This window comes from Urocampus carinirostris, chromosome 16 (assembly GCF_059441175.1).
Source record: "Urocampus carinirostris isolate Australia breed hairy pipefish chromosome 16, RoL_Ucar_1.0, whole genome shotgun sequence".
Taxonomy (NCBI): Eukaryota; Metazoa; Chordata; class Actinopteri; order Syngnathiformes; family Syngnathidae; genus Urocampus; species Urocampus carinirostris.
Window position 1 is genome coordinate 17499540 of NC_142364.1, and position 19290 is coordinate 17518829.

General features: G+C 39.0%; 1 protein-coding gene across 1 annotated transcript in view; it reads right to left on the minus strand.

Annotated features, from left to right (window-relative positions):
• Window positions 1-19290, minus strand: part of sardh (sarcosine dehydrogenase) — a 78924-nt gene that overhangs the window by 22085 nt on the left and 37549 nt on the right. The window contains exons 11-17 of the mRNA XM_088319670.1: window positions 16431-16521; window positions 13962-14103; window positions 9511-9594; window positions 9292-9405; window positions 7570-7708; window positions 4111-4224; window positions 1405-1552 (exon numbers count right to left, since the gene is read on the minus strand). Coding sequence (XP_088175796.1) covers window positions 1405-1552; window positions 4111-4224; window positions 7570-7708; window positions 9292-9405; window positions 9511-9594; window positions 13962-14103; window positions 16431-16521 — 832 coding nt within the window. The remainder of the gene's footprint in view (window positions 1-1404; window positions 1553-4110; window positions 4225-7569; window positions 7709-9291; window positions 9406-9510; window positions 9595-13961; window positions 14104-16430; window positions 16522-19290) is intronic.

Below are 19290 nucleotides of genomic sequence, written 5' to 3' on the forward strand. Positions count from 1 at the left end.
TCAAAATGGATATGTCAACCTCAAACTGTATTTTCCGGACTATAAGGCATATTCAAAAATCCCAAATTGGTCAGAAATGTTAACTCACGCCTTATACATGCGGACAAAATTGAAAATGCGTAACAATATTTGTGCAATTATTTATCAGTTGATACATTTATTGCATAACAATGGTGGCAACGGGTATGGAACCGGATAGCAATGGTAAGGACACCAAATCCTAACCACCAGGCTGCTAGGGACATGGATGGTTGTTCACAAATGTATAACATTGAATCCAACGGGAATCAAACCCGGATCGTGGAGGGAGATCTTGACCACTAGGGTTACAGACCACATATAGAAAAGCATGAGCTCTAATCTTATTATGGCACTATTTTTAATAATGCTACCAGATAAGTTAGAGAAATGAGGAAAAAAAAGGGATTTAAAATCAATACATCATTATGTTTCATTTTTTTCTCAGCTCAAACAAAGCCTTTTTGTACAAGCAAATTATATCCCACAATGCCTTTCTCTTCATTCAGTTCAGATTATTGTTCACAAATGCATCACATTGGATCCAACGGGAATCAAACCCAGACTGTGGAGAGAGTTCTTGACGACTGGACCACTAAGGTTACAGACCACATATTAAAAGGTATTAGATCTAATCTTATTACACTATTTTTAGTAACAAACCAGATAAGTTAAAGAAATGAGAAAACCGAAAGTAAATTAAAATTGGTATACCATTTTGTTTCACTTTTTCTCAACTCGAACTAAGCATTTTTGTACGAATGAATTATACCCCACAATGCCTTTCCCTTCATTCTGTTCAGAATGTTGTGTGCTTTGTAAAGACTTTGTGGGTGTGCAATAGAGTACTGTATTTTAATGGTCCTCAAGTTTTTCTGTACTTAAGACTGATTTTATGTCCGACAATATTCTCGCAGCATGGCCCGATAATAACGTCAACAATTTGGTACTGTGACTAAAAATAGTGTGATGATGAAATAAAAACCAATTTCTTTTCATGTGTCATCTGTATCCCAAGTGGTCTAGTAGATAGGATCCAGCACGCTCCCCGCCGCAATCCGGGCTCGTTTCCCATTGCATCCAATGTTTTGCAACCGTAATCAGTTATTTATCTTAACTGATGAATCAAATCAAAACTATGACACTTTTTTAGTTTTTGTTCAACCTAGCCCTCATTAAGGTTTTAATTTCGTGTGTCTTCTAGTCCAAGTGTGCCTTATATATGAAAAAATACTTTAAAAGACAATTTTTATGGGGTGTGCCTTATACGTTGCATTCAAAATACGTGGCATTCAATGTGAATCATGGAAAATGATGGAGGCCTTAGAACTGTATGTATATTTTGAACACAACCCAAAGGCTGAATTATGTTTCTGTCAGACGTACCTCTTCGGCCCCTGGATGCTGATCATGCCCATGTCCTCAGAGTGGTCCGTTAGCTGGCAACGGAAGCCCTGGTCCTGGAGCGTTGTGCGAATGTGGTTCCAATTGTGCTCAGCGACACCGCCTCCAATGGCCAGATAGTAAGCGTCACCTCGAGTCAAACAGTGAGAATACCATTAACTACAACACAAAATTATTTCAATCAGGAGCAGGTTCAGCAAGATAAAAACTGCAAATAAACAGTCAACAATTTGAAAACAACGATTATGATTTAAAGGGACACTGTGTAATATTTGAGCACAAGATGTTGCTGTATTGTGTGGTGCAAACGAAAATGATTACTACAAACCACAAGGAAGAATACAAACTATGTTGTTGTTTTGTTTTGGGTATAGCCGTAGCAGCAAGTTAAGGCACAATCGAGTCAGCTCCTTATAGGTCAGGGGTCAGAAATGTATGGCTTGTGAGCAAGTTATGTCTTTCTTTAGGAGTACATCTGGCTTGGAGATAAAGTACTGACACGCTCATCTTCTCTATATGAGACCAATTTTGGCATATGCGAAGCCAAAACAACACATCAATTCCAGGATAAACAGGGCAGAGTCCCAACTATGGTTTACAGTCCTTACACCAACAGACCCCGTTTTGGCTGTATGTCTACATGGAACCTCATCGAACGATGTACAGTATGTCACAAAAGTGAGCAAGCCCCTCACATTTCTGCAGAGATTTCATCAATATGTTTAATTAAACAACATTGAAAAAACATGGCTTTGACACAATGAAAGATAGTATGTGTAAAGCTTATAAAAAACTCAAAATATAGCCATTAGTGGGGATCCCTCCTTGCTCCAGTATTTCACAGTACATGCTTGAGTACATGTTTTCCTCAATGAAATGCAACTCCCCAACTCCAGTTGCACTCATGCAGCCCCAAACCATGACATTCCCAACACCGTGCTTGATTTTAGGCACGACACAAACATGTTTGTACTCCTCACCTGTTTGCCACCACACATACTTCACACCATCTTAGCTGAAAAAAATTAATCTTTTTCTTTTCAGACCAGAGGATATTTTTCCAGTAAGCCATGGTCTTTGTTAACAGACTTCATTGTGTCAAAGCGATGTATCTTTATTGATGTCCTATAAAACATTATAATAAAATTTCTGCAGAAATGTAAGGGGTGAACTCACATACTGCATGTGCTCACTTTTGAGACAGTTTATGAGAAATGTAAACGCTCTAGTTTGAAGTTTTTGTGACATTTTTTTACAAAAGAACTCTGCTGGCACCTTGTTTTAAAACCATTATTAACGACAAAAACGACTGTCAAAATGAGCCTCAATGATCTTAAGTAACTGCAGGACAGACAAATTATAAGTGGTAAATTTGTTGATATGGGACACGAGCTCTGGTATTATTTCATAGATTTGATTGAATCATCAAATGTCACACAGCGAAATCAAATGCGCTGAAGAATTAGCTTTTGTCTGGTGAGCCTTAGGCGGTTTCGTTGAACAGTCTGTTGTGGCTCTGGAAAAAAAAAAGGAAAAACAAATTGCTTTCGTGGATGGCTCTTTGAGTCAAAAAGGTTCCCAACCCCTGCTCAAGGTGAACCTCATCTCTCTCTAGGTCAGGGGTTTTGAAGCTATTGCTCTGCGAGGGAGGTTTGGCTCTTTTCATAAGTACACCTGGCTCACTGAAAGAAAAAAAAATCACTAGTTTAACGCAGTTAGGCCAGGAGTGCAATATCGTATTTCTACCACTAAAGGCAGTAGCACTATTCTACCTTTTAAGCAGAGTGTGACATGTGAGTGTGACATCCACCGTCTATCATTTCCTTGCCATTTTTTCCAATCGTAGAATTTGCGCATGAAGACTTAAAATAAATGGTTGTAGATTTCAAAATGTCGAACATTTGCATCGATAAAACAAAATGGAGGTTAAAATAATGACAACCAGATTCAACAAGTTTTATTTTTTTAAATGCACATTTATATGATGTTACTGTATTTTTGTTTATTATTCAAGTCAAGTTTGTTCTTTTTTTTAATAATTGAAGACTTTCTTTACAGCTAAGAGGTGCTAAATAACACACAACATCCCTTTAAAGTACGTAGCAACTTGCATCACAATTGCATGTAGAAATATGACATTCAGGAAAATAAAAATATTCACATTAAAACAACTAAAGGATGCAAAAAGTGGAAGACAAAATTGACTTGTTTTAATAGCTCGGGGCCTGCAAACATTGTTGATGCATGTCGATTTTCAAAATATATTTAGAAATCATATTCATTGAGATTACTATCATACATTTTAATACTGAATTGAATTTGCCTAACCCACAGAACCTCATATATATATATATATATATATATATATATATATATATATTTGTTTGTCTGTTTATTTCTCTGTACCTAAGGGCAAAGGATGAAGGAGGTTCGATATGACCACCATATATCACAGACAGTCAGGTAGGTTACCCTAGATGTGAAAAATGCCCAAAAAGTTGACTTAGCACTTTTGTTTTTTTTTTGATCCAGCATTTCTCCTAGAAATTCATTCCACTTTCCGAGGCCAGGACGACATTCAATATCAACACCAGGGAGTCAGTCTCAAACCGAACGTTGCTCTAATGGTGCACAGCCATTCTGGCTTATGTATGTATTTATCTGATAAAGGTACACACTGCTGCTCACCATTGGATTCTGGGGCCAGCGGGAGGTTGGCAGCTCCAGCCTCCAGTCTGCTCACCGTTAGATCAGCTTCCGTGCCTCCTCTTGTATTCAGCATGCAGGTGTATACAGTGGAACCTAAAACACGCCAACACACTCAGAAATAACCATATAAAATGATGGGCAAGACAGCAATTTATTCAAAGAGCTGAGTCAAATCCCAAAGGAGAACACACAAGATGTGCCCCGTTTTGGTTCCTTTCGCTGTACACGCTCTTGAAGTTTACTAGCAGCAGCGTTTGCCAGGCTGTCGGAAGATATACCAACACGTAAACGTGAACCCCATTAAAAGTAAAATGTCAAACGGGCGCATGACTGGCAGAAACAGTCACCACCGGACCGCTGGCGACGTGGTGTCGGATGGCATCTGTGTACGATTTCAAGGGATGGAAAACCGGAAACGTGTCTGTTCCCCGGTTGGCCAGGGGACATAGGAAACTGCGGCTGTCCTTCAGTCGTCACACAAGGCAACCGATGATTGACATGAGACATCGGTATGAAAGCATCCTTAGTCTATGTGTTAACAGATATTTTTTATGTGTGTCTTTGCATGATGGGCAGCTACATCTCTTGGCCTTTAACAATTTTAAACAAGGACAGATGGAATTGTCATTTGGTCCACTTGAATTTATCGCTACAATAAAATCTCAACTGATTCAATTACTTACAATAGAGCAAGCACTAAGTACTAGAGTTAAGTATTTGCATTTTTATGTAACATTACCATGTCAAAAGGATTGGAGAGTAAAAAAAAAAAAGCTAGAATGCGATTAAATACTTAGCCAAGGTCAATTTGTATTCAGTTGAGTAGATATCAAATTAAAGGATTGAAACTAAAACACAATACAAATGAATTCACGTCAATACATCATCATGTCAAGGGCATTACCATAATAAAACAGGCTCAGTAGTATCTATCGACGATAGGAACACTTTAAAGAACTAACAAGACAAGATACGAAATGTAAAATCCCATACTCGCCGTTAACATTTGGGCTAGTCAAAATTCTGTTGGTATGATATCAGTTAGTCAATGTCTGATATTGGTATTGATCAAAAATCAGCCCCCCAAAAACAAGGATCTTATTTTATCGGATTCTGTCTAAAATCCATGATATGGGCTTTGATATTGATGTACAAGCAGTCCATTCATCCAATTAGCGTCGGCAGTGTAAGAACACATATTCGTAACTAAAATTAATGTTGAGATTACTGATCCATGATCGTTCAAATTCAAACAGCGTTGTGCACATTTTGGATTTAGAAAAACAACCTAGAACTCATTTTTTTTCTAAAATTAGATAATTTTATAATAGGGCTATTTGACGGCACAAAAGGCTGCAATATCGGTATTGAGTAGTGGGTGAAAAACGAGTATCTGAAAATTTCTAATATTAGTGAGCAACAATTTGTTACAGAGGTGTGTGTGATAACAAATTTCATAATGTTAACACATTTGTTCTGTTTTAAATCGTTGTTGGTGTTCAATTTCTGATGAGTATTTTTAGAAGAGGTCCAAACACTACTCATATTATCCCTGGGGGCAAAAAAAGTACCCTCTGGAATATTCTTTTTTTATAGCTGCAAGTGAACGCTAGTTTTGGACAGTCTCCAGTGATGTTGCGACAGAAAAACATGAACTAAGCTGAACTTCAGATTACGAGATCGATTACGATATTTTTCATCTGTTCTCATGATAAAACTATATTAAAAAACAGATGTGATCCCTCGAGAGACGAGAGGATCTTAGTAGAAATAGTAAACTTGTCCCTCTGTATTAATTCCGCAATAATTAATCATAAAAATAAATCAGTTATTCAAATAGATTTTGATCCCTAAAGTTGCTACAAAGTCGATGTGTCTTTGGTTGGCAAATGTCAAGAAAACGTCTTTCAAATGTCTGGTGAACATTAGCGACTCTGAATAAAACCTGACAGGGGATTTGTGAGTACCAGAGTGTTGAGTTAGGTCTGGATGAATCATACGTCTGATTAAAAAAAATTGCCAACACAATATTTGTTACAAATACAATCACCATTGTGCCAAAGGTAAAACAGTTTGTCATTATAATTATTATATCATTAGTAGCTGTATTATTGTAAGAAGAATAGGAACAACAAGACAAATATCAAGAAGAAAAACAAGAGGAAAGACCAGATAAAGAAGAACAAGAACAAAAAGAACAAGAAGAACAACAAGTAGAAGACCAAGAAGAAGAGGAAGAACAACAACCAAAAGAAGACTAAAAAGAACAATCGAAAGAGAAAGTCTTTACCTTTTTGTAAATACATGTTTTATTTTATTGTGTTTAAACTTCTTTTATAAACACTGTACACACAATAAAGACAATCTTAAATCTTGAAGAAGAACATGGCAAAATGGCAGGAGGAACCAGAAGAAAAACAAAAAAACACGGAGAAAAACAACAAAAGAAAAAAGAATACAAAGAAGAATGAGAACAAAAACAACAAGGACAAAAAGAAAACAAAGGAGATCAAAGATAACAAAAGCAAGAAAAGTAACGAGAACAAGGAGAAGAAGGACGAGAAGAACAAGAAGAACAACGAGTAGAAGACCAACAAGAAGAGGAAGAACAACAAAAAGAAGACCAAAAAGAACAATTGAAAGAGAAAGTCTTTACCTTTTTCTATATACAAATTGTATTTTATAGTCTCCTGTTTCAAACTTCTTTTATAAGCACTGTACACTGGGGTTGCAATGTAAAGGTTATTAGAATTCTCTTTTAATGACAATAAAGACAATCTTAAATGTTGAAAAAGAACAAGAACAAAAATATAGAGTAAAATGAGAAAAACAACAAAGGAAAAAGAAGAAAAAGAAAAAAAGAACAATGACAAAAAGAAGAACATGAAGAAGAAACAGAATAACAAAAACTAGAAAAGCAAGGAGAACAAGGAGAAGGACAAGAAGAACAAGAAGGACAACAACAAGGACATTAACAAAGACAAGAAGAAGAGTAGAAAAGCCTCATGTATTGAATAAATACCTAAAAGTGATCCTATTTTGTGTCAAGGGTATATAACTTTCAAATTATTGTGCTGGTATGTGTTTTTACTGGACAACACAATTCTAAATCATTAAAATTTATGTGCAACTTTATGACCCATTCTCTTTTGGCAGTGAAGAATCGACAACACTTGCCAAAATAAGAAATCCGACAACACAAAGCCAGCATCCAACTGTTGGCCACAATCCCTGTCTTGTATCTCTTGCCGTCATTACGGATAATAAAACATAAAGTGAGGAAGCTTCATTCCCAAAAACGCGTTATCGTAGCTGACAAAATTCGCCGCTCGTTTCAAAGTCTCTCATCTCATCCGGCATTCCTTCGACTAACTGTCAATCATTTTCCGCCATTGCTGTATGCATGCAAATTTGAACTTGGGCGGCATTCGCACTGACCTGGCTTCTTGTTAACGTCAGCGGTGAACAGCCAATCAGCGGCTTTCTTGGCATCTGGGCCAGAGAGATAAAACTTTCCAAAGTAAGACATGTCGAACACGGCCACGCCGTGCCTGCATGACAGGCATTCGCTCTTTATCTGCATCGAAAATAAAAAATAATCATCTAATAACCATCCAGAACACTCATTCACAGCCAGTGTTGGAAAGAACGTGTTACGAAAGAACCAATTTTCTTGGTAACGAGTACTAAAACGTGTGATTAATAAAATTTTGTAAATCAACTGTCGTTAAAACAGAGTGCGTTACTCTGCTACTTACGATATATTTGATATACATTTCTTCCTCATGCCCTGAGGCTCTTTAACTCTACCCGGGGAGTAAAAGCCCGCATTAAACCCCACATTTGCATATTACCCTATTTTCATTAAAATGTGTATTTCCGTAGCACTATTCAAATACTCTATATCAACACGTTATATTGGGTATTTTGGTATTCTATATCTTTTGTTTTATTATTTCATTTTTCAACACAAGGATACTGCTGGAAGTATGAATTTTCCTATGGGGATGAATAAAGTATCTATCTATCTATCTATCTATCTACAAAGTTCTCCATTTGCTAGCTATCCCACCTTGGCTCCTTTATGTAACATACAACTGTCAATCCACCAGCAACACATGTTTATATTTACCTACAAAGTACTACTGAATACAGTTCTGGTGGTCTCAAGGGCAGAGTACAAGAACGCTGAATTTCTCCTCATGGAGATATTCTCCCTATATATACTCGCATCAACGCCTTATTTACAACAATAAAGTAAAATGAAGTCAATTTATGTGCGCAAATTTGGTTGTATGTCACCAGTAGCAAATGGAAGGCAGCGCGTGGGGAGGGGCTCTGGGTTATAGAGGAATAACAAGCCAGAGCAATCATTAAGTCAAACATGAGGACAGAATTTATGGTAAAAGTGTACTGGATTTTAGTCTTTTTATTTGTAAAACTATTTTTTACCATACACCATGCCGAGAGGAAAAAGAAAACGTTTTGATCAGTACCTAGAAATGGATGATGAATTCTTCAAAATCCTTGAAATGGATATGGAGTCTATTGGCTGCTTTAATTAGCAAGATTTCAAGTTTGCACAAGCCAAGAAAGGGTTCACTGCTTCCACAGGTAGGTGGACACCAGGGGTCTCCAACCTTTTTCAAGCTGAGAGCTCCTTTTTGTTACCAATTAGCTTAAAGCGCACCCAGTTTTATATGCAATTCTACAATAAGAATGTCTCCTGTTACTGCTTTGTTGTTAGTATGTTATTACCAGGTTTATATTGTTTTTTATAAGTGTGGTTAAATTGACCTAGTCAACCATTAAAACATATTTTACTTAAAAATCACAATGACCAAGCAATGGTGCACTGTTTTCAAGACAGGACCCATTTCAGCTGCCCTTGGTGGGTACATTGGAGACCCCTGGTGTACACATTTTCATCTATTTAGTGATTGTTTTGAAGAAGTTTTAGGAGGTTGGCTTCAATGCGAGTATACACAGTAATTTGTAACTAAATAGTTATTTTAGAGTAACGTGCTACTTTTGGGTTCAGTCATCTAGGGTGTAACGGAATTACTTCTTAAATGAACTATTAACCGCAACTAGTAACTATTATTCAGTAACACGCCCAACACTGACCACAGCAGGCATTTTGGTGTGGTCAACCCTTACCATGTCATGATGTGGCGGGAAATCAAAGGTGTACTCTTTGCCCAGCAGCTCATTGTATTTGTACTGGTGATTCTTCTTGATGTCGTAAGCTCCATAATAATCATAGTCTTTAACCTTTGCCATAACACACACAGAAAGCAAATGAGTTTTTCTTCCTTTAACATTTTCGATTTTGCAGTGCAAGTGCACTTAAAGAAGTGGTTTATGCATGCGTCTCACGGGAGCCTGTCCGTCCTTGGTGAACCAGCCTGGTCTCTCCCAGCCGTGTCTCTCCTGAAATACGCAGCCCTGCTCTGTCAGCGCCTACAAAACGCACAAGGAAAAGGCGTTTGGAGATATCAGACGTTTACATTACAACCATTAGACAAGGAAAATAAATGAAATCCCCCGAAATGTCCTTATAATACTCCAAATATGGTATTATGATTCATTTTTTAATTGATGAAATTCATGTCAAAGGTGGGGTGTGCGCGACACGGCGGATGGGTGGTTAGCGCGCAGCTCTTCGGTGCAGAGGTTCAGGGTTCAAGTCCAGCTACCGCAACCTCCCCATGTGGAGTTTGCATGTTCTGCCCGTGCCTGCGTGGGTAAATCTGACTGTGCCTCACTAGACACAAACCTCACCGTATGTCACTATGTATAATAAAGCAACAAAAAGTGTCTTTAAACATGCACTACGATTTAAACTAAAATGAATCTTTGACGGCTTTACCTGTCAATGGCAGCGAATGAGTAATTTCTTTTTCTGACGGAGCACATTGAAAAAAGATGCTTGGCCTCCCATCCTCCTCCCCCTAGATAGGATTGACAGTCGCCCACGGTTGCCACTGTAGGTACGCGCTTCGCTAGCTGACTCCTGCCAAACCTTCCCACACCAAGCTATATTTATCGGTATGTTCTACCAAGTAAAAGTGCGATTTGCCTCGTCAAAAAGGCCCCTCTGAGCATTGGAAAAGAAGATACGGGTTCCTTCTAAATATTAGTGCGTCCAATTAGTTTCAAAGGGACAAAAGAACCTCTCAGGCCAGGTTAAAAAAAACGACTTTAGTTTTCTAGTGCTGCGGCTAAAAACATTATGAAAAGCACTCTGTCGCCAGTTGCTAGGTGATCGTCCTTATTGAGTTGATATTGGAAACAAAAATCGAAAGAAGCCAGCCACGCAGGATAGTAATGTATTAGCTGAAAATAGATATATGCCTATTAGGGTGGAAAATAGCGTAACAGAATCTAAAATTCAATTACCTACTAAGCGGCATTAGTTATCAATGTTTTAAAACTATTGCGGCTGTATTTGTGTATAACGCACATTTTTTTAAAATCATACCAATAGCTTAATTTTTGAATGCTCATTATACATGAAGTTTTACGGAAGTATATCTTCGAATTTGTGCAATGATTAATCAGTCATAAATATCGCTGACCAAAATTGCGAGACATTGAATGCAATGGGAATTGAACCTGGGTCACGGCGGTGAGAGCACTGAATACTTAGCCATAGACCACCAGTGATAAAAATGAAATACGAAAAGGCGTTTGCGGACAACAGCGAGTTTCTCTTTTTTATCTTGAATGGACTAACTACAATACACCGTGGTGACGTCTGGAAACATTTATGATCCCTTTTGAGAGTAATTAGTCCATGTTTTTTGCCAACATTATTCATATTATACTTAACAAAAGTAAAACTGGAGATTTGACAGTACTTTACAAAAGAATCACTATATTTCAAGCACAAATCAAGTCTTTATACATCCGAATTGAACAACAATGGAAGTTATCAATCAAAAACACTCCACTTCTCTTTCCATATCATCAGTGTCAGGTCACTAGAATTTCCTTTAATTTTCAAGGAACGATGACAAGAGAATGCAATTTGGTTAATTACCGCGAAAACCACCAATGACAACACTACAAAAAGATATACATGGATACATATTTTTGGAAAGAGCAATTTGGCGTTTTGCAGTTATTTTCATGTACCACAGAAATGGGCAGTCAAAAAGTAAAAACATTACCAACTGCTTTTTAAAATAAACAGTTAAAAGTAAGAATTGTTAACGTTAACACAAATCCCTTGTGTGCATGAGCAAGGACGTGGCCCGTCAGACCGTGTGCCAAGTGAAATGAAGTCACAACAAGAAGAAGCAAGACTAAGTGGGCCATTAATGTTTAAATACGGCGGCGGGGACCCATTAGGAATTTGTGTCAGGCGTAAGGAAAAATTAAACGAGGTGCGAGACAAGGCGACCGGAGATAAGTGTATCATTTAGAGTCACGGCGGCAGGCGTAGCATTAATAAATGCAGTCGGCGGAGAGGAGTGACGCGGCTAACGGCCTTGCCATAGCCTCCATCGCTTATTTGACCGCATGAAGCGGCAGCAAAAAAGAAGGTTGGAGAAGCGACAATGACAAAAGTCTTAACCAGACGCCTGCAAGGCAATGAAAATAACTCGACATTGAAATGAGAGCACACATGGTTGCGCTTCAAACGTTTTCCCAATACAGTAACCCTCGCTAATTTGCGCTTCAGTTATTGATGGTTCACTCTTTTGTTTTGAGTTGAATTGTCTTTGTTTTCATTGATATCAACGTATCGTGCATTGTGTTCTGCAGCAGACAGTAAATTCTACCAGGAGGCAAGTTGTATGTGTGTGTGTTGGGTGGGCGTGATTGCCTGTGTGCGCGACTGTGAGAGGCTTGTGTATGCTGTCAGTCAAACAGCTGGGCGGGTGCACAAGTCAATGTGGCCACCAAAACAAACTACAAAGTAAGGCGACAGATAGCTTTTAGCATCTTGTTACATTGAGAATGAATTCATTAAATAAATTGGACTCTGAGGAGAGTCAGAACAGCGCAAAGAAATGGTGATCACCAACGGGTGCTCTGCGGATTATTATTGAGTTCGGGAAGCAACTGAGGCGTCGGGGATAGACGGAAATAAAAGTGCTGCAGGTCCGGCATACTGCTACGGCTACGTAACAAGCCATCCCTATTAAGCCTGTATCTCCTAACGCCAGATCCATTAATCAGGGAACCGATGACCTGAAGCTACAACTTGTGGGAAACTTCTACATTAAGGACGATTGTATTTTCGGACCAGACTATTTTGAGGGTACAGCTTTCGAAATCTCTTACACTATAAGGAGAAGCCGTACAATTTTGTTCAACTTTTTTATGATGACAATAAAGATTTTAGAAGTCGCTAAATGATGCACACTATCCCTTTAAAGGGATTACTGTAACAGACTCTCCTCGCAACTTCGCACTTCAGTTATCACTGGTTCACTGATTTGCAGATTTTGAAATGTCTGCATAGGTATGATATCAATGCATCATCCATTGTGTTCTGACAAAGCAAATGTGATCACTAAGGGCAGTTAAGAGAGGGATTTGTTTGTTGAGTGGGTGCGACAGTTGTGTGCGTGCCACTGTGATAGGCTGGTGTATGCTGTCAGTCAAACAGTGGGGCGGGCACACAAGTGGCTACCAAAACAAACAGCAGAGCATGGTGCCAGATTGCTCATTATATTGAAAAGCAATTCTTCAATCTAATCATACTCTGAGGAAAGTCTATAGGGCACAAGGAAATTTTGATAAACAGAAGGTGGTCCATGGATTATTATCTGGTTCGGGAAGCGACTGAGGCGGCGTCGGGAGAGAAGGCATTAGCTGCAGATCTGGCCTACTGCTACAGCTAGGTTAACAAATCTCTTATGCCAGCCCTGTGGAGCCTGTATCTCACCATCGACAGGTCCATTACCAATTAAATGGATGACCTGGAGCTACAACTCATAAAAAACACTACATTTGTGACCCCTTGTATTTGAATCATCACAAAGACCTGGATCAACTTGGGTATCCCCGCTGCTAGTGTGCAGCTAGGCATCCGCTCTCTACATTGTTTTCCAACACTGAAAGGAGAAGCCCTCCAAATGTATTGTACTTTTGTATAATGGAAATAAAACCATTCAGCCATCCATCCCTTATCTGCACCGCTTACCCTCAGTACGATTGCAGGGGTGATGGAGCCCATCTCAGCTACACAGACAGAAAACCATAAGCTCACACATACCTAGGGACAATTTGAAGTCACAGATTAACCTGCCATGCATGTTTTTAGGGAGGAACCCAGAGTGGAGGCACAGGAAGAACATGCAAACTCAGCACAGCAAGGCTGGTAGTTGGATTTGAAGCCATGACCTCAGAACTGTGCCACAGACGCGGTAACCACTTAGTCACCGCGCTGCAAAAAAACATTTATTCAACTGCAATTCTGTGTTCTGTGTTTTTATTTGTAGATCTATAGTTGTTATTTTGTTACAGTTGTATACTCTCAGTTAGCAAGGATGTCATCTTAAGCTAAGTTTGACCCTTTGAGGCTTTTATTAAGGTGCGACGTTTCATTTTTCACTGGTGGTTCTGGTCCCCATTAAACGCAATAACCGAGGGGTCTCTGACCTCAATTTTCCTGGTCATTTTGTTGAAAAAAAAAAAAACCTTTATGTATTCGACTATCGCTGGTTTGAACTGCACAATCTTTTCATTCAACACATATGAGAGGTGGATTATTTTTCATGATTTGGGTTGCGGCTTGTAATTTGGGTGGAAGGCTGGGTCCTCAATTCAAACGAGTTGAGAACCACTGCTTTGGAAAGCCCCAATCAAATCACCTGATGGAACGGATCCTTCCTCATGTTTCTGCTCGCCAATGGCTCATCGAACGGGAACACCACCGAGTAATTCTTGGCGTACGACTCGTGGCTGCGCTCTCTGATCCAGCGTTGATTTGCCGTCAGTGAGTGGTGGAAACGTCTGAGGTAGGAAGGTGAGACAATTCAGACGACTGTTGCACAATTTAGGGCTATTCATTTGTTTTCACAAGTCTTAGGACATTCTGGTTCTTAGACATACAGTGGCTTGTGAAACTATTTGGCCACATTTCAGACTTTGAACATAAAGATATAAAACTGTAATTTCTTGTGAAGCATCAACAATAAGTGGGACACAATCATGGAGTGGAACACACTTTATTGGATATTTTAAACTTTTTCAACAAATAAAAAATGAAAAAGTTGGTGTGCAAAATTATTCAGCCCCATTGAGTTTAAAGCTTGGGAAATCTTTTTGTATACAAATCCAGCTTTAAACCTCTACACAACAGTATCTAGGACCTGCCTTGTGTGTTCCTCGGTCTTCATGATGCTCTCTGCACTTTAAACAGAAATCTGGGACTATCACAGTGCAGGTGCATTTATACAGAGACTTGACTACACACAGGTGGATTCCATTTCACCCCCCTCCGGAGGAAAACAAAGCCTGCAACAAGGACAGTACAAACATCTTCTTCTTTGTTCCTTTATCTTCTTTGTTTTCTTTATCCTCACTGTAAAACGCGGACCTGGAGTGCCACGTCCAATTTCGTTGTCACAATATATTCAACCCATTTTGTAACAATGACAATAAAGGTATATTCTATTCTATTCATTTATCATCGTTAGTCATTTAGATCAACATTGAATCATTCAGAGATCCTCACTGAACTTTTGGACAGGGTTTGCTGCACTGAAAGTAAAGGGGCTGAATAATTTTGCACACCCACTTTTTGTTTTTTTATTTGTAAAAAATATCCAATAAAGTGTGTTCCACTTCATGATTGTGTCCCACTTATTGTTGATGCTTCACAAGAAATTACAGTTTTATATCTTGATGTTTGAAGTCTGAAATGTGGCAAAAAGTCACAAAGATCAAGGGGGCCAAATAGTTTCGCAAGCCACTGTAATTAAATAAATTCTCCAATGATCCACGCACCCCTCCAAGACATTAAGTAAAGTACATTTTTGTTGGCTATCAATTTTATTTAGCTAGATAATAATAGCTCTTTTGGATGCATCACACCGATAAAGATGGCGGTTTATTAAAAGGAAAAAAAACAAAGTACATAGTTATTAATTGCTACTTCAAAATAAAGTTGCGATTGTGACTTCCTGTTTCTTGTATTTTATCTGCTCGGTTGGGATTTAAAGGGACATTGTGTATCATTTAGCACCTCCCAGTGGTAAAAAAAAAGCTAATTTTATTAAAAAGAACATGATTCATTTTAATAATAAGCCACAATACATAAACGATCATTTCAACAGTCTTATTTTATTATGGCATTTTTACACAATTTCGTAATATTATTTTTATTCTAGTAACGCTTGTTCCCACTTTTTCTTAAAGCGACAGTGTGTATCATATAGCGTGTCCTAGTGGTGAAAAATAACTTTATTAAAAGAAAAAAAACAATATTGGTTAAAATAAACTTTAAACATACATGAAAGATTATATAGGTGTGATTTGTTTTTTTAAATCCTAATAGGTCGAGAGATTTTTTTTTAAAAATTGATTTTAAATCCTCACCTAGAGGAAGCTGTTGCTGCAAAAGTATTTCTCCCCATCACTTTGAGTCTCTATAGCTCGTATTCTTCCTGGTGCTTTGTAGCACTCATTTTCGGGTACATTACAAAATCCAGCGAAATCTAGTGGTCAACTATTAGACAGTGTTCCTTTGAGCAACACATCTGTTTAGTCGACATATTTGCTTTTTGATCGTCTTTGAGTCCAAAACAAAACTACAAAGTTCCCGAATATGGAACTGCCACAATAATAATAATAATAATAATTTCCTTGTATTGTCATTCTGTGTAACAATGTACACAGAACGAAATGTCGATTGCACCTGACCCGTTGTAGCAAGCCGATGCAGCCGCAGCCAACAGAGGGCGCCGCCGACCACTTTTTAAGTCTTAGGAATGACTCGGCCGGGGCGCGAACCACCGACCTCCCAGTCTCAAAGCGGGCGCCTTACCATCTAGGCTACTGAGCTGGTAACTATGTCAAGTCATGTTTATTTGTATAGCCCTTAATCACAGAGAGTCAAAGGGCTGCGCAGACTATGGCAAACCACAGACTATTATGACACCATCCCCTGATCTAAAACCAACATGATGGCAAGGAAAAACAAGAAAAAAATGTCATAAAAATGATTATATTTTATATGTTGATTTCAAAATCACCTTGCAGTGTAAGCACTAAGTCTCATCAGAGCACGTAACCCTCAAAGATCTAGGCTGTGTTCAATTATATTTTCTAACATGTACCTTATGTCGTATCCATACATGTCCTTCTCGGGACGTCCGTGGATAATCCAATGAGCGAGCTCGCGACCGCAGCCACCGCCCAGCATCATACCTGGAAAAAATAACAATGGCACAGCACATAAAAATAGAATTGCAATCAGATCTAAGTTTACAAAAGACTTTAAAGGAATTCCAACAATGTACTATGACAGCACTGTAAAAGTAAGCACAGATAATATCAAAGGAATAATTTAGGGTTGTCACAATACCAAATGGTCTAAATGGGCTAATGGTCTGCTTTTATATAGCGCTTTTCAAGTCAATGAAGACCTCCCAAAGCGCTTTACCATGTGCTTCACACTTACCCATTCACACACACACGCACACACCAATAGCAGCCATGCAGCCATGCAAGGCGCCCACCTGCTTATTGGGGGCATTAGGGACTCAGTGTCTTGCCCAAGGACACTTCGACATATAAGCCGGGAATCGAACCTGCGATCTCTTGATCCCAAGACGAGCGATCTACCTCCTAATGCCACCCAATACTTTCTGTTGGTTTACGCATCTGCATACCAGACTTTTGATGAGTTTTTCCATCAATTTTCTATTAATAATGAGATATGTCAATAACGGCAACATCTAGATCCCAAAATTGTCACAAAAATGATAAGCAAGAACAACTGTTAAAAAGACAATTAATAAAGTTCTGGTGACTAGTTCATTAGTACAGTTTATTCAATGTAGGACAGTTTGGCCACTGAGGGTTTGTAGAATTCTGATGAATCGATTATACCAGCAAAGATTTTTTTCAGAGAATATCCACTAAAAATAACTGTTCTACTGCCGAATATAGATCGGAGATGAGGAATGTCAAACTTAGATTGGCTATGGATCTAGACTTTTTGTTCTGAGGTGGGTGGGATTAGTAAAAGAATCACGACTCCAAATTTTTAGCTTTATTTTTCAGCATTATGCTTTATGATTCCGTCTACATTAGTAACCGATAGTAGCCAAACTGAGTACAACAATTCTTCAGATATAATTTTTTCAATCACGTTTAATCATGTTCCAGGATGAAAATGGTGAAAGTAAGAAAATGACCGTTTCAAATACAGTCCAAAAGCAAACCAAAACCCCAAATAAAATTAAAAAGTAGGGTTTAATCAAGCATATTTAAGACGTACATGCACGCGCCATTCAAGCAACTTGACAGCGGCTGCAATGATGATTTCAAATAGAAGATGGCGACAGCAATTAGAATACTTTCAAGTCAAGGACAACACCTTTAATGACACACAGATACACTCTCTGTTACTTTTAGTCATTTAGGTCACCATTGGATCATTCAAAAGTCTTTAGAGAACTTATAGAGTCAGTTGGCTGAGTTGAGAGAACAGGGGGTCAATATTGTTGCAACACCTACTATTCCATTTTTTGTGGTAAATATAATATAAAATGTTGAAATAATTCAGTTCCACGTCACAATTGTGTCTCTCATGTTGTTAATTCTTAGAACATATTTTATTTTTCATAGGTTTAAGTTTGAAGCCTAAAATATGGCAATGACAAAAAGTTCTTGTGGGTTTAGGGGTTAGTTGGGGTGCAGTAGGCACTGTAACACGCACATTTCAAATTTATCTTCTCCCCCTTGCTCATTGGGATCCTTTTTTTGAAAATTTGAATCCAGTGCGATCGAATGTGTCGCCACACATCATCAATATTCAGCGGCGCTACCATAGCGGCCTTGTATCGTTCGTTTTATCCAGCCATCACTCATACTCTCCATCTCCCATCATTTCACACATCGTCGGGCGTCGCATTCGTCGAGGGCCCGCCGGATGTGGACGTCTGAGTGGATGGATGAGAAGAAAAGCGGGTGTCCTGAGACATTTGGGCAAGGGAATGCTGGCAGACGCCGCTCCGGATAAAGGCGCAGACATGTGAAGGCATCTGCGTTTCCGATTAGCTTGTCGGTCTCCTTGCTACCACTTCCTCCTTTCCGCCGGCGCTATCTACTGTGAATTCTTACTGCACAAACATTTGTTACCCGTGTTTGCTGTCAAACCTCCCTCTCCTCCTTTCCCAGAATTAAATTGTTTTTTATAGCCCCAAAGCGCTTTAAAATGTGCTTCACACTTACCCATTCAAACACACTCATGCAAGGGTACCTGTAGGTACTGACCTGCTTATTGGGGGTTTAGTGTCTTGCCCAAGGACACTTTGACATACAAAAGAACCGGGAATCGAACCTAAGACTATCCATACAAGCGCTCAACCTCCGGAGCTACTGATGCCCCGAGGAGCATAACACCTTTTTCAGATTTACAGAAAGTAATCAAATTAGCGCAGACAATTATTGGCTGCTCTCTGCTCAGTCTGAAGGACATTGCTAGCTTGCAATACCGCAGCATAGCCAACAACATTATAAAGGACCTTTCCCAACACCTCTTTGACCAGCAGCCATATGGTAGGCACCGCGGGTCCCTTAAAACAAGGACTAACAGGTCATGAGACAATGTCTTTCCCAGTGCCATCACCGGTGTTGGGATTAATGCATGGTAAATTAATTTGGTGGAACGTTATTAATTTTGGCGGTAACAAGTACTGTAACGCGTAATTAATCAATGGTTGTGACTCAACTGTCGTTACAACAAGAAGCGCTACTCCGTTACTTAATAAAAAGCAGATCAAAGACTATTTTTCAGAGGGTGCGCCTTGTAATCCAATGCGCCTTATAGTGAGGAAAATATAGTAATTGGTTACTTCTTGGACGCAGGACGGCTGGGATGTTATCGGGAGCCCCACCGTGCAGAGGTTCAGGGTTAAGTGCAGCTATCGCAGCTTCCCTGTGTGGAGTTTGCATGTTCTCCCTCTGCCT